We start from the raw sequence: 16,133 nt of genomic DNA, 5'->3' as shown, positions 1-16,133 counted from the left end.
CAACACACAGACAATGCTAATATGCTGATGTTTGGCAACAGCAAGTTAGCATACTAGCATTGGGTACCACTAACCACAAAGTACAGCTGAGCTGATGGGAATTGAGTTAGTTTTGCAGGTGTTTGGTCATAAATTGAAGTATTGACCAGACTGAAGTGAAGGACGGAGTTGTGTGTGCGTGCGTGCTTTGGCCTATGCTGAGGACAGGCTTTAGTCTGGCTAGTCAATTGACTTCGATGTGTAAAATTGGTGTGCGAGAGTGCCTCTTTAAGTACTATATGTCATAATGGTAACTCAGCAGAGCAATTTAAAAAAATTTAGAAGGTTTTTCATTTATTGCATTCACCACTTTGAGAAGGCTACATGACAAATTCTGTCAAAAAATCCTTTAAATTGACAGAAAATGACCGAAATTTTGTGTAATAACAACTCCACGCTACTGCACCAAGGAGTTTGAAATCAAATCAGCATGACATCTTTCTCTTATGTTTATCTGGAGATACCCTGCCTCTAAATTCCATCTTTTCTAAAGAGTTGCCCCTCTCCATGTTGAGATGCATTTATCTGCCAGGAGAATAAGCAGTGTTTCAGCTCTATATGCTGCACAGCCCAATTATCTCGCATCAAAGCCAGACAACATGAAGGAAGAAAGTGAGGATAAAAACAGGGAGATGTGACTCAGGTCAGGGTCTGCTTGTTGCACAAGAACTGAATCCAAAGTGAAAGCAAAGTAAATAATAAGCAGCACTCCCCATTTCTCAGTTGAGCCTTTCTACTCAGTGACTCACCGGCAAAGAAAAACATTTATCCATCCACATTTATGTTTTTGATGAAACAATGTGTTGTCGTATTCATCATTATCAGCACTTCAATATCTGGGAGTTGATGATAAGAGCTTTTTGTTTCACATGAATCCCACATTTAAGAAAACCTCTTAATGCAAATTAAGTGTTCACACTTGGTTGCTTGTGTTCTTAGTCAGAGATGTGTTTTTTAACCTGTCTTGGCTCTTGTAAAGAGTATCCCACTGAGTAACAAATAAGAAGATCACAAGTTTATCATATGTTGACACAGTGCTAATGAAGGAAGAAGAGAACACAGCTTGCCTAACAGGATGTCGCTTTCAACTATATTTGTGCAACTTTGATTGAAATTAAGAGAATTGGGGGTCTAATGATCCACAGGTTCAATAACAATTCCAGCTTGTTGTTGCTAAGGAACGAGTGGAGCGTCTGAGGCAGGTAGACACGACACTAAATGTGACAAGAATGAGTCAGTGATACTAAACAGAAAGAATTTCTCATTCACTTCACAGAAATGTGAGGAGAACTATTAAGGGCGAGAAGCGGCAAAGGTCAAACATTCAATGTTCAAATAATGAGGAACAGGAACAGCAAACTTTGAGAACATTGCAAAGAAGCGACAGGAAATTATAGCAGGACTGTCCAAAGAGGGTTAACTATTTTTCGTTTCATTTTAACTCAAAAATAATCTGTTCATTCGAAAAATAATTTTAGTCGAGGTTAGGGATAGGTTCACACACACACACACAATAGTCATTTGCCAAAATTAACATTGAAACTGTTTTTTTTTTTTTCTGTAATCATTCCTCCCGTTCATACTGACCATTAGAAGATTCCTTCATAATGCACTTACAATGCAAGTGCCAAAATCCACAAGCCTTGTGTACAAAAATGTAAAATAGTTTATTTGAAGCTAATATGAAGCTTCAGTCGTCCAAATTAGTCAAATCAAGTAGATATCTTTCAAAATTAGTCTTTTTTAGTGCCAAAGTCCCTCTTTTTGTTACTATACTTCCACTGCGGCTCAACAGGGAAACATAAAAAGGGAATTTTATGCTAAAAAGACTGTAAATGTGGCAGATATCCACTTGATGTGATCACACTGCAGACACCTGACTGTTGTTTTAAGACAGACTTGTGATCTGAATGCTTAAACACGAGTCGGTCACATATAGTATGTACGGAAAGAAACTTTATTAGATCAAACCCCTGTAGATACTATAACAGCATTTTAAGTTTTTGCAACAGCTGAGCAATAAAAAAGACTTACAAAAGATTTTTTATGGCAACCACCTTACTGTAGACACATCATAAATACCATAACCAACCCCCCACAATCCTAATACAGTTTACTCAATAGGCATACGGATTACAACTGACATTCACACCTACACAAATTGCATACCTGCTATTCAAAACCAACCTTGAATTTAAATAAGTAGTATTTCATTAATAAATATTAAGTATTTCATCAATAAGTGAGTGTACTGTTCTCTTTTAAGAAAGATTTCATTAGTGATGTCAGTCTGTATGTGCCTGCGTAAGAAAGACGATTAGAGGTGTAGAATATAAAAATCTCGACAACATCATAAACACTTCATCATGAGACAAACACAGAAATTTAAAGATCCTTCCCCCCATGATAAGGAAAAGTCAAATGTATAAATATGATAGTTCTAAAGTGCATCTGTCAAAGACTTGTCGAATGAAAAGTCATCAGCGGTCCTATGTTTTTAAAAAAAACAAACAAACAAAAAAAAAGGCTGACAAAACTAAAAATAGATATGTCTGAACGTGCAGCAGATATATTTTGCAAAAACTACCTACATACATGCACAGGTTTTTTTTATTTCATTTCATGTTTACGCGATGGAAAAAAGAACAAGGTAAGAGATAAAAAGGATGAACATCTTCACATTGTCAAGAGGTGATAATTAGTTCTGTGCCATTGCAGTCTACTCTTGTTTGTTTAAACTTGGCTGATAAAAAAAAAAAAAAAAAGCACACAGTGGTGAATAAGTTCCTTCTTTCTGCTAGAAATGACTCTGCAGACTCTTTTCCCTTCTGTCAGTTTAACCTGTAGGTCTTTAATTCGTCCCTTATGCAAGGTGAGGCTTGTAGGGTCTTAGATCTTAGGCAGCTTGGGAGCACTGATAAGAGGGTTGGTCTCTTGCAGAAATCGTCTCCCGGCACTCTTGTAGTCATAAGTGCAGTCATGCGTCTCTGCATAGCGGTGGGTGGCACAGAAATTGTGACCACACCTGAAAGATTAAAATAGACAGAGATTTTGGTATGTATGAAAAAAAACATAAATCAGTTCCTCCATAAATAAACATCATCTGCAAATCACGACACTCCTTCCCTACCTTCCTCCTTCTCAACACCTCCTTGATGCATTTTAATCTTTCTATTCAAATCAGCCCATTAGTAAGAAGAGCAACACATTATTATGTATTTAATTTGTGCGCACTGTAATATTGAGTAAACACTACATGACAAGTTTGATTAAACTATGAACCTCTTTTGAACACAGTGGGGAGCTCTACTCTTTAATGGATCTGCCATTTCAAGTGTTGGGTGCTGATGTCGTGGGGAGAAACTTTGATAAAGCTAATAACTTGTGGCGGAACAAGCTGTGAACAGATAAATGTTTTTAGTGGAGAGATGGCTCAGAGGCAAAATGATGAAGCAGGAAAAGGCAACTTCTACTAAAAGGGTCCTTCAAGGACAGACTGACAAATAGGGAGGGATTTGATTTAGAGTGAGGCAGTGTGTGTGTGTGTGTGTATGAGTGCAGGTTGAAATGTTGAGGCACTTTACCTGCACTCAAAGCTTGTGGCCAGGCCAGTTTTCTTGCCACAAAGGAAGCAGTGCTTTGAGCTCTTCTTCTTGATGCCTGTGGGAGCCTTGACCGGAGGTAGGTGGTGTGTTGGAGTGCCTGAGAGTAGAAGAAACATTTTTTTTTTTTTTAAATTTACTTTAAAGGAGCCAGTGTGTAATATCTGATCGTGGCAGTGAGAAGGTTTGTATCAGTGCCTGGGATGGATCTACATCATTTAGCTTGGACCTTTCCTTTAAATTATATAATTTACAAAGTATTTCTGGTGTCTGCACACAGTGTAACTGGAGATGTTGGGTACATTTTATGAACTTTTCTACTTCCTAACAAAGCCCCGTGGCTTCATTTCTGCTCGTCAAACATTTGCTCAAGCTAGATCCATTACAGAAATCACGAAGCCATAAAAGGTTAGATTAACAGAGTCATGTACTGTAAGGGAAGAGAACTGCTTCCTGCACATTACATCCAGACTGTTTTTGTCAAGTACTGAAGTCAAAAACAATACCGTGACATCACAAACTAGGGCGTAGCCATAAGTGCAACATGCTTAAAAATTTCAACACACAGAAAGCAGCGCAGGAGCGGATTTCTAAATCCTATCATTCAGTCTTCACCGTTTTACTTTTAGTCTGTTTTATTGTCATTTCAGTGTACACAAGGAGTGTTTTCATGACATGCAGTATATCTGCAGACCCACAGCAGGAAACTCTTCCAGGAAACAATCCCTGAACAACTACAGCTTACAAACCGTCACATTCATGTCTTTATACTTAGAGTTTCTTTGTTAGCCATGAAAGTTAATTTCAAGCTTGGTTTAAAATGAGTTTTTCGTTTCAAACTGATAATAAACCATCATGTTTTATCTAATTACAACCAGTATTCATTGTCAATAATTGTTTAATGAAATTAAACTAAATGGTGGTAAATTTGTGACAAATGACACCGTCCTTCCTTCAGTGGTGCGAACAGTTGTCAGTGTTTCCATTTGAAAAGGGTTTCAGGAAACAGCTTTTCCATATTAGCGCCTGTTGTAATTGAAGAAAAAAAAAAAAGTCATAAAAGCCTGTTCATTTCCTAAGTCAGGAAACACCAGTTTATGTCAGCTTGTACCCGTGATAATCGTTTCTGAGGAAGCATGCAGCACGGCTAGGTTTGTGAGCTGTGGGGATAGAGGAACAGATAAATCTGCCAAGCAGCTGGGCGTGGGATTGGATTTTTATTTGTTTTGTGCACTTTAATCTGCCACAGAACAGACATACATTGGGTTCAAATATATTCAGACCAATGCACATTTTCCACTTCTCCTCTGTTGTTGGTAGACTCAAGTTGAATTTCACAACATTTAATTCTGGGCTCTCCCAATCAAGTTTTCTTTGCTCCAGAGGATCTGATACGTACATTGCCTGTTAAAGTGCAGATTTACAGCAGCACTATAGAGCTGTGGTGCACTGAAACAGAGGCAAAAGGTACTTTTTTGGTAACTTAAAGTGTCTCAGCTTGTTTCATGTGCAGCTGGTGTTGGTATCTTCGTTAAAACTGCTGACAGGTGTTTGTGTCGCTCTGCATTTCAGCCACCAGTGACAGGGAAAAAGGTTTGAATGTTTTAATGGAGCACAGAGAGATGTTTGTGAAAGCTGGTGTACCTGAAGCACAATGGGGTTTCTCATTACAATGGAACTGAATTATACTGGAATTAATTAATTAATTGCAGTTACATACCAATTAAAATATGGTTAACGCTTTATTTTACAGGTCTGTAATTTCCAAGGTTTCCTGGAGAGAACTATGTGGTGATAATTACAGGAAAACATGTTTTCTTTAAAACAGCTCCATTTAAACACAGGTAAATACTCATGTATCATTCATTCATTATTGAACACTTTATCCTGCTGAACACAGTCTGTATTTTCCTTTTAATTTGTACCAAATTACAAAGGTCTTTCAGAGAAACCTCTAGGAAATTATGGCCTCGTAAAAATGAAGCGTAAAGCAAAATATATTGGTTGAGATGCTGATTTTTCAGAGCATTTCAAACATCCCTACATTTTTGCCTCTGCCAGCTTTGCACAGTTACACTTAGACAGTTTCTTCAGAGTTCTTGGGAGCCAAAACTGAACTCTTTGCCCTGAATGCCAAATGCTACACCGACTGCTCACAACTGACTAACACAGTAAAGCATGAAGGAAGAGTATCATGCTATGAGAATGTTTCTAATCAGCCTGAGGTGGAAGATGACTGACAGAGCCATGAATGATGTCAAATACAGACAGGCCCTTGAAAGAAAAGTTGAACACACAATCTCATAACGGAGTAATGATTCATTTTTCGGCAAAACTTGAAGTACAAAGTCAAGACCATAACAACATTTGAGTTTGATCTCCACCAATAAATCCTTAGCCTGTGAGAAAAACACTGATACTGATCAACAAACCGTCTAGGAGTAAAGGAAAATGGACTCGCTACTTGGTGTGCTGATCCATGTGTATTTGTCCATATTCTCGGAGCGGTGTAAGCGTATCAGTGGTCGACATAAATAAGTGAGTGTGTTGGTGTGCGGGCCTGGCGCCTTCTGTTGCTTGTGCTGCTTCTGCAGTTGTAGCAATAATGAATATTTAAAACCCTTGCGGTGCTTTGCTGTTGTGCTCATACAACATGCATTGAAGGCTTTGTCACAACTACATCCTCTCTGTATGTGACTGCACATTTCAATGTTTGCACTCTCAAACGATGGCTGTTAAGTCCACAACTCAAATGTCCATTCCAACCAATTCAACGCAACAATTTGTTTATTTGCAAGTACTTTAAGAATACATAAAAATTATTGCGTTTCCCTTACCTATTCTCCCGAAGGACGTCATGACTCCCCCACCTGATGCAAGACTGTTGGTGCCCTAAGAAAACAAGAGCAACATAAATGTTTTTGAGGAAAATCAATAAAACTACTATAGTCATGAGATTTATCATGAGAAAATTTCTTTAAAATGAATTTTGTGCCAGAAAAGGTCTAAAAGGTAATTACTATTACTGGTGAAGTAAGAATCCACAGTGTGGACTGAATATGAACTACATATTAAGAGAGTGAAATATACACTCTAAAAGCTCAACTAAATTATTACACAGGTGTTAAAGTTAGTTTATACATGCAGGATAAATCATCAGTTCCAAGAGACTCACAGCTATTGAGATGTAGCTCCAAGGTGAACTGAAAGATGATTTTGATAGAACTTGCTGCTGGCTACTGCCTCAAGACTAATATTTACATTTCTCCTTGTGTAGCCAACTTATTACCAGGCCACTGACTTTTGCTTATGTGTGAAGTGTCTGTTGAAAATATGATACATGTTGATATATTAAATTCACTGGATATCAGTGGTTAAAGCCTGATGAAGTCCAATTACTGCATTATAATAAGATATTTCTTTTTTGTTTAAAAAGAATTCAGCATATTGTGTGCTGTGTTCTAGGGCTGGGAAATACTATAATCGCCTCATCTTGTGACAAAACTCATGTGATATCCTGACTGATGATTTTCATGTCTAAATGACGTTGTCGTTTGAATCTTGGCAAAATTTGTCACAGTTTCATATCTCAAATACTTGAGAATGCAGCGTAAGCAGCTTCTGAAAAGCTATGATTCTGGTCAACCAAAGCACAAAAAAGCAATTTGCATCAGTGCAACAAACCTGATGGAGATCTTATCATATAAAAAAATAGTAAAATAGAATTTGATGACTGACAAATACTTTTAAAAAAAATCATTCTTTGAAAAGCAAACTGAGCATAAAAAACATTTCCACACATCCAATCTTAGGGGCAAACAGTGATGCCTATCTGTGCTCACCATGTAGGAGGCTGCTGTTCGGTGCAACGGTGACATTTGTCTGATGAGATCATCTTGAAGGAGCCTGTTATTTGAGATGGATGGCAGCCTGGAGCCAAGGCTGCCCTGTCCTGAGGCAGTGGCAGGAGACAATGCCAGTGCAAGTCCCAAACTCTCTCTAAGGCTGTCCCTGCTGCTGCCGTCTGGAGCCCTTGTGGAGAGAGAGGCCAAGAGCTCAGAGTTGTTCAGTGACCCTAGTGGCTCCTTACAAGCTTGGTTGGCCATCTTAGTGATGCCTCTTGCTTCCCTCTTGGAGATAAGCTCTGGCCTCTTGCCAGGCGATTCCACTTTGACACCACGAAGGCGTGGCGCATGAGTTGACGACACCGTGGAGGGGCGAGGGGATGTGCTGCCTGGCCTCACTTGTGCTGAGGAATGTGCTTGAAGGTTGGGCTGTAAACAGGAGACAGTGGAGTCAAAAGGCTGAGGCAGCGGTCTGGTAGATGTGGATGGGGAGGTGGAGGTGGGTAATGGAGAGGGGGGGCTGATATGAAATGATGTGCCAAGCTGTGTCCCATCTGCTCTGCTGGTGAGGGTATCACTTGTCCCATGTGTCCAGGTACTGAGCGGGGAGGGGGAGAGTGACAGCTGGTGCTGAGCTCCAACCTCGAAGGACCGACGACCTCCGTCTGGCTGGTTGGACACATCAAGAGTGAGAGGGTCTGGCAGTTCCCCAAATGGAGCTCCAGGTTGTGTTGGTGCCACCAGTCCAGCAGCTTCCTCTGACAAACTCAGCCCGACTGCCTCCCCTACAGGCTCAGCTGGGTCAAATGTGGCTTCAGGTGGCCCTCTGGTGCACAGCGGAGGGAGCTGAGGGTACACACAGTCCCTCATCAACCTGGTGCTGCCAATGTCCAGCCGGGATACTTTGGGAGGGGGCCGGATCTTTGCAAATGGTGGGCATGTCTCCCATGGTTCCTCCTCCTGAAGCATATAACAAGAAGGCGAGGAGAAAGAGGGAGGGGGTCGTCTGGGGATGGAGAAGTGGGCAGAGGTTGCAGTAGCAGAGGGCAGGGAGGAGTCTGTGGGTTCTTGGTCTGCAATAGGAGGTAGTTGTGCATTTGCCCAAGGCTGGTTAATCTGGGGGAGCGAGCGAAAGAGGCGATGATGGTGTCGTGTGCTGGAAGGTCCTAGGGAGCCACCGCAGGGATGGAGGCTGATGGGGGGCCGTGGTTTTACCTTAGTCGACTTCTTCGGCTGAGGGACAGAGACAGTCAGATTATGCCACAGAACCCTCTCAAATATGCTGTGCATTTTCAGTATTTTCCCCAACCTGTATAATTATGAAATTGTAGTGGTTATCTCTAACCTGACGTGTCAGATGGTTTGTTACACAAAACCATCTGAGAAGTCATCCATGGAAACTGTTTGGAAAAGGGCAGGCACTTTCAAAAAAAAAAAATACTTGGCAGGTGATTGGACGAACCATCTGTCTATCACCGTCTTAACTTGCGAGGCAGCTGGATTCACGACAATATCCGAACCACCGGTGACGCATAACTTGAAGCCTGACATGATCTTGTGTTGTCATGATCTTGTGAATCCAGCTGCCTCGCAATCTAAGGTTATCTCATCAGTTGATTTTAACAGCTAGTATAAATCTATTATGAGCATAAATTATAGAGTTGGCACAGTTCAATGAAACGAAACGCTTGGCTGTATCTGCTTACAAACACATGCAAATTAGTGTTTGGTGCAGTGCATCTGCATTACACAAAATGGTTGGGGGCTACCATATTTAGTCTATGATTATGATAAGCAGGATTCATTGTGATGACAACAGACAGAATTTGGTATTATTTTTTATTGATAAATTTGAGAAGATGACTGCAATCACGATACAATACTAAGGTGCAAGGAGGCCAAAAACATCCAAATTCGAGAAAGAAAGGTTCTGCACACACCGGTCTCATGCAGGTATTAGATCAAAGGAGTTTGTCTTACTTCAGTTTTAAAGACCAAAGTGTTGGCTTTTTGTTTAAATACCTCCATTGGACCTGCACAGCCTCTTATTCAAGATTCAGGATTAATAAACTGAAGAATGTCTCTCACATACAGGGTGCGATGCATGTCTTCATTTCAGGGATATTTTCATTAAACAACTATAAATTCAAAGATGGTGTGAAACTTAATGTAGTGTGGAAATCACATTTGCAACCTGCAATAAAAATTTTTAATGGGTTTCTGTGCTCCCACTAGCTTCCTACCTTCTTGTTGAGGTTCATGTCCTCCATCTTGGCTTTGAGCAGCTTCATTTTGTTCATGGTGATGGAGTTCTCAAGGCTCTGCTGTGCAGCTGCAGAACTGTCGCCATCCTCCTCCTCCTCTGCGTACACATTGTACACGGAGCCACTACTGGAAAACATGAGAGGCAAGACCACTCTTCCTATTAGTGATCTAACAAAGCTGTGTGCAAAACGGCGGTACAAAACACAGAGAGCCCGCTCACTGCAACCTTTGTTAGCACAGTGGACGTGCACTCATCTACAGCAGCTTATGACTATGATACAACACGACAAATAATCATACTTAATCATCATTTGTGCTTCTTTTTTGTCCACGCAGCTTTCTCCGTAACACTCAGAATGCAACAGACTCCCCATCAGTCCAACTGGTTAAAATCAAAATCTAACATAATAAGTGAAAAAAAAATACCCATTTTCTAGATTTATGTTTACTATTTCAGACAATGTTGTGTGTTTAACAATGACCAACATCCTTTTATGTGCACTTACAGTACTTGGATAGATAATGATATAATGATATAACAATTGCACTAAAAACAAAACAGACTTCATGGCAACTTGCTGACCTCAGAGATTCAGACAGAAGAGTCAGGGTGCCGTCTCCCCTGTCGACCACACGGAAGAAGTTAAGCTGGTCACCTTCACGATAGACCACAAACGTGACCTGCTTGTTGGCCAGGCTTTTCTCCCAACCCTCCTCCTTTGTGCCCTCCATTAGGTCAGCCACCTCTTTGATAGGATCCTCCATGGTTACTGATGAAAGAGGAGAGCAGGTTCAGTGGTTAAAACAGGAAACCAGCATATTTACATTTGGTCCCCTTGTGTATAAGGGAGTTTTCTTAGCTTTCATGTGACTATAGTGGGGATCTTTTTTTTTTGTCTTTAACTTACCTCTCCTGGTGTTAATTGGGCCTCCCCTCATGGCTAAGACCAGTTTCAAGGTGCAGCCCTCTGCAATGCTGCAAACACAAACAGACTGACAATCAATACAGCAGAATAACTATAACAAATAATTATTGTAACCCATTCCCTTGTAAAAAAATAAAATTCTAATGGCAGAGGAGCAAATAACAGACAACATATTCACATTTAAGGCAAAATGCTTTACTTCTGAGGCAGAGGGGAGAGGCTCTGATCTAAAGTAAACAGCACTGCAAGGGTCAGGATGATTTCCAGATGAACTTAAATGCACGACTGGGAATTCCATTGGAACATTTGTTTATGAGCAGATGTTTCATTGCCTACTCAAACCCTTCTGCTTTGAAAACTTCAAAAGCATGCTGCAGTGTGATAGGCGAGCCTAGCAAGATCTCACCAGAGGCTGTTCATGTGGAAAATTAAGTGACAAGCATTCACAACAATACCACCATCTGCAGCCAGCAGAGCACTGCAGGGTAAGGTCTGCATCTCATAAACTGACAACAGTGCAGGGGCGAGCTCTCTAAATATGGCCAGTATGTCACTTGTCTGCATCTCTGGCTCATTTACATCATGTTGAATTACATTACGACTAAGTCACAATCACAGCAGGAAGGCTTTTAAAGTGCATATGCAAATGGTTTTCAATCTATACTGAGTGCTTTCAAGTATATTTACTGTAATTGCTCTAACAAGGCCTGTTGTCTGTGTGATTTTTGCCTCAGTGTCAGTGCTCTGAAGGACAGAAGGGGTCAGGAGGAATAGATTTACCCATAGTCATGTAGACAATGTTCATCATCCAGCTCCAGATTGTTCCAGATAAGGTGTTGCTGGGCAACAGGGATACCTTTACAGACAGTGAAGGAGAGGGGAGGAGAGAAAACAACCAAAGTTGACAAGATCCTGTTCATATTTCATGGCCTAAATTCACTAATCTGAGAGACAGGATAGATGTGAGTGCCACCAACAGAAGCATCCACATAAACTAATGATGATTCATGTCTGCCCCCTACAGAAATAACTATGTAATTGCTGCAAAATGTAAAAATCACACAACAGATGCATTCTCAGCTAAAATAAGACCAATTAAAAAAAACTTTTTGATGTGCTACAGTGATACCTCACCATCGAGTCAGCTTATCTTACAGCCAAAACACAGTAGGTTGGTTGGGCTACTACACGTCTACATTATATCCAATATCATTGCAAGTAAGACCAAAATAATAAAACTCCAGTAGAGGGATGACAGCCTGATCAAATACAAAGCCTCTCTAGAGCTACTCCTTGGAATGAGACGGAGTGTATGCGTAGTCAGGCGGCTCTCTGTGCCCTCAATGAGTGAACTCGCTGACCTGGTGCTGGAGGTGAGCCAGTGTTTGAGAGTGAGCAGTGGTCCCTTCATTGCAGAGTGGTGTGCTCCATCACAAACACACAGGCTTGGCTAACACACATCTTCACACACAGAGCACAGAGAGGCCTTTCTGACCAAAATGGGAAACAGCAGCAAAGAATGTAGATACAAAAGGTCATCTTGATCCACAACAAAGAAATCTTAGAGCACAGCCAAGGTCAAAAATATTTTCAAAAAAACAAGTTTGAAGAAATGAGAACTAACATATAATTTAGTCAAGTTAATGCCAACACAACCCATGTAGCCTAATCGTAAACTAGAGCTGGAGCTGTAAAACAGATGTTCAGTTTATTCATAGAGCCTCTGCCGCTTCACTCGGTTGACAAGCCAAGAGGTGACTCCAGAGATATGCTATTTTGGTAATGAAATTGTAAGGCAGTTGCATTTTACAATGTCAGAAAACAGTCTGATCTTTATCAACAATTTTGCCATCTGTAGTGTTAAATCCAAAATGCTTCCACACGTAACTTTTAAGATGGTTTTGTGGTGTGATTATCCTTTCAGCACAGCTCCCTGGTCTCCTCCATGTTGCATTAATGAAGAGAACAACAATAGTCTAATATACTAAGGCAGGGCATGCACTAAGTCAGAGTGACATTACATTTTAAGAACACCCACGGTTGGAGGACAACCGCCTGTAGTGCTTCTGCACTGAATTTAGAATTAGGATAAATCATTGCAGATGTTTAATTTTACCAATATAAATGTTTATTTTTTCCAACAACGAACAATAGTTCAAATTTCTAAAAAATTGACAGCCGTACTCAACACTGTCCAAAGTCTATAGTCAGTTTTTCTCTCTATGCTTTTGTTGCATTGATTATTTCTCTCCAAATTACATTAAGCCTGGTAAGTAGTTTTGATCTGAGTCAACAGTACAAACAACATAAAAACTTTGAGATTAAAATCTAGTTATGCAAAACTGACTCCACAGGGTATTCATCCCCAGAACCAGAAAATCTACAGTTGTACTGATGGGGATATTTGGAGCTTTTATAACAGAACAGCACACCTCATGCTGAGATGAGAATGATTAGATTGTACAAAATGGACCAACAAACACTGTGACAGGCTGTAAATATGCAGTTTTCCAGAGGTGACAATCCTATTACCTTCGTCTTCTCAACCTGACAAATAATTAATACAGCTTGCTGGTTCATACAGTGCAACATCCTGACAGTTAAAATATGGACACTATAGCTTCCTAAACTGCAGACTACAACAAACAACTACACATTATTGAGCTTCTTACCTTCCAGCCTTTGGATCTTTGCCTTGACTGAAATGACAGCCTCAAAGGGCAACACGCGCAGCTCAAAACAGGTCCCTGTCAGCGTCTCTATGAAGAGCTCCATAGTGTCATAGAGAGGAAGCTTATAGCGAAAAGCACCCACGCTGTCATCATTGAAGAAGGGGGGCTCCTTCCTGTCGGTCATCTTGGCAGGATGGAAGTGACGGACTTTCAGGGAAAAAGCCAAATTGGGGGGTTGGCCCAAGATGAGGGAGAGGGGGACAGGTACTGCTCACTGACCTCACGACCATCACACATCATGCAGCATGACCACAGCTGTGAGCAGAAACAAACACCACATGATTATCATAACTTTTTAAGATGTTTGATTAGTTTAACCACTCCCAGGCCCTGCAATCCAATGACTTCAATATATTTTATGTGCTTCCCACGCTGGTAATTTATTGCGATAGTCTAAGCTCTGAAATCAGACAGTTGTACGTTGAGGTCATCTTGCATTCACAACTAACCTCTGATAGCATTTTTGATTGCACATGAATAATTTTGAGACTCTTTTAAATCATTTCATGCATTCAACTGCATTTTTGTGCAGATGTTTAAAAGGAAGATATAAACACAAAAGATCCTTTTGGTGGGTTAAAAACTATTTGGGTGGACAACGTAAAAGATATACAAAGTAAACACTACATGACTTTGGGGGATAGTCACATGATTAATTGAATAAGATTTGACTTATGCACCTGATGAGGTAATTTTGTAAATAACACAACAGGATGGACCAGTGGTAACAGACAAGTTACAAAATAAATATGCTAATGTTTGTAAAAAAAAAAAACTGTGCCCAAGACTAAAGCTTTGACTTTTAATACATGTTAAACATTGTAAAATTTGTTTGAGAACTAGGGCTCATCTCAGTGGAGGCAGACATGTGTAACCCCTTCATAAAACATTCAGTGCAGCATTTAGGGCCCTGGCCAAAATTCAAGAAGATCAAGTGTGTTACATAATCCCATCCAGTGGTGTGAGGTGTCCGTTGCCTGACCACAGCCTTTGACAGGTCATCTCTAGGGTGTCTGCACTCCACAAAAATTTGGAGAGGAGATGCTGTGTGAGAGGGCAGGTTCATCCAGTCATGCTTTTATTTACACTGAAAATGAAGATGAGCTGAATTCAACATTTGGAATAATGTTTGTCCTATAACCCAGGATATTTAGTATCACTCAAAAACCCTGGAGCCATTTGGCATTTTTCTGGTTTGGGACTGATTTTTCAAGTTTGTCTTAAAACAACAGTCAGGTGTCAATATGAACACTGAAAGAGGTTTTCCTCACTGTACTCATTCCTCCTGTTCATACTAGCTATTAAATATAATAATATTAACTATTTGAAGATCCCCTTCAAATTAACTTTCAACATAAGTAATGGGGGCCAACATTAACAGTTATTTTGTGCAAAAATGTATTTAAAAGTTTATCTGAAGCTTAAAGTGTCTCAGCAGTCTGAGTTAGTCATATCAAGTGGATATCTACCAGATTTAGAGTCTTTTTTAGCATTATAGCTTCAGATAAACTTTTAAATACATTTCTGCACAGAAGGAGGCTTGTGGATTTTGTCCTCCATCACTTACATTGTAAGTGCATCATGAAGGGACTTTCTAATGGTCAATATGAACAGGAGGAATGATTATGGTGAGAAAAACCTTTTTCAATATTCATTTGGGCATCTGACTGTTGTTTTAAGACAGACTTGGAAAAATTGTGAACATGTCCTTTAATGTATGGCATTATCTTGTCTTGAAAATACAATTGCTGCTGTCCGTGGCACTCAAAATGACCCATCAAATAGAAATCTTCGACTTTATTGGAGCCTGACAGGAGCTGAAGTATAACAACTCTGAGGATGAGTTGTATCGCTGATTGTTGGGTCTGTAATGTTAGTATACGAGGCCTGGGGTGTATTACTGAAAGGTTGTCATAACAGGCCATTCTCTAAAGAAAACGGTTAGGTTGTCAAGTTACAGGCGAAACTATGTAACGTACAGATTGCCTCTAAGCTAGTTAAATTTATATATCGTTAAGACAGGAGTTGGCCGCTTCATTACAATAGAAGCCACAGACCAGGTCGGCAACAAGAGATGAACTAAACGGAGATGAATGGAGTTGCCAGTCGTCTCAATACAATTTCAGCGGCTAACGTTAGCAGAGAAAGGTCACACATACACTCTTTAAATTGTCGAGTTTTAACAGAGCCGTTTAAAACCAAGTTTAACATTTATATTTTATCGTTGAGACCTGCTTACCGATATCTTCTTCAATAACACGGCAGTGAAGCCCGTCTAGCCGACTCTGCTAACCTAAGCTTTCGTTGCCATGTTAGCCAACAACTCAAACAATGGCTACCGTTCTTGGTGGTTGGCTAGCAGGCTGCTAGGCTACATCCATCCGCGGGCTCCAGTCCTGTCCGGTGTAGCTGTCGAGGGTAGCGCTAACCAAGCCGCATTTCATCACGTTAAACCATGGAAACTACACACAAGACAGACTCTCGACCTTTGTCGGTCGCCGTGGTCCTCTCGTCGGCGACATCATACCTGTCACAGGCGGCTGAAACAACACCTTTGTGACTTCACATAATTGACAGAAAAACGAACCAATTGCCGTCACGAAGCCTTATTTTTGTCCCACCCGCATTCCACAAAGACCCGCCCTACTCTGCCTCTGATTGGCTAGTACTCGATGCCTTCAATGGTTACATTGGTTAGGTTTAGGAATGAGGAGTGAGATGGTT

At 40.5% G+C, this 16,133-nt stretch overlaps 1 protein-coding gene across 4 annotated transcripts; it reads right to left on the bottom strand.

The window, feature by feature from the left end:
• Nucleotides 1-1,978: 1,978 nt before the first annotated feature.
• On the bottom strand, nt 1,979-15,996 carry zfand4 (zinc finger, AN1-type domain 4). Of its 4 annotated transcripts, none has more exons than XM_067610115.1 (10): nt 15,649-15,996; nt 13,350-13,664; nt 11,458-11,533; nt 10,660-10,727; nt 10,335-10,521; nt 9,730-9,877; nt 7,484-8,719; nt 6,479-6,533; nt 3,624-3,741; nt 1,979-3,064 (listed from the first exon to the last, which is right to left on the bottom strand). In XM_067610115.1, the coding sequence occupies exons 2-10, from the start codon at nt 13,531-13,533 to the stop codon at nt 2,929-2,931; spliced, it is 2,208 nt and encodes a 735-aa protein (XP_067466216.1). In that variant the 5' UTR covers nt 13,534-13,664; nt 15,649-15,996; the 3' UTR covers nt 1,979-2,928. The 4 variants fall into 4 exon arrangements, with proteins under 4 accessions (XP_067466216.1, XP_067466218.1, XP_067466217.1 ...); XM_067610117.1 differs by having other exon boundaries at nt 9,730-9,874; XM_067610116.1 differs by having other exon boundaries at nt 15,749-15,996.
• Nucleotides 15,997-16,133: the final 137 nt, after the last annotated feature.

This window comes from Thunnus thynnus, chromosome 14 (genome assembly GCF_963924715.1).
Source record: "Thunnus thynnus chromosome 14, fThuThy2.1, whole genome shotgun sequence".
In the NCBI taxonomy this organism is placed as follows: domain Eukaryota; kingdom Metazoa; phylum Chordata; class Actinopteri; order Scombriformes; family Scombridae; genus Thunnus; species Thunnus thynnus.
Note: the sequence above shows the minus strand (reverse complement) of the source record. Positions and strands in the feature narration are given on the sequence as shown.

Bases quoted from the DNA above. Each gene is read 5' to 3' on its own strand.
- zfand4 (XM_067610115.1), bottom strand. From the start codon at position 13,533: ATGACCGACAGGAAGGAGCCCCCCTTCTTCAATGATGACAGCGTGGGT. The intron at 11,534-13,349 runs GTAAGAAGCTCA...CTGTCTGTAAAG, and splicing joins AAAGATCCAAAGGCTGGAAG to GTATCCCTGTTGCCCAGCAA. The intron at 3,065-3,623 runs GTAAAGTGCCTC...TTAATCTTTCAG, and splicing joins GCCACAAGCTTTGAGTGCAG to GTGTGGTCACAATTTCTGTG.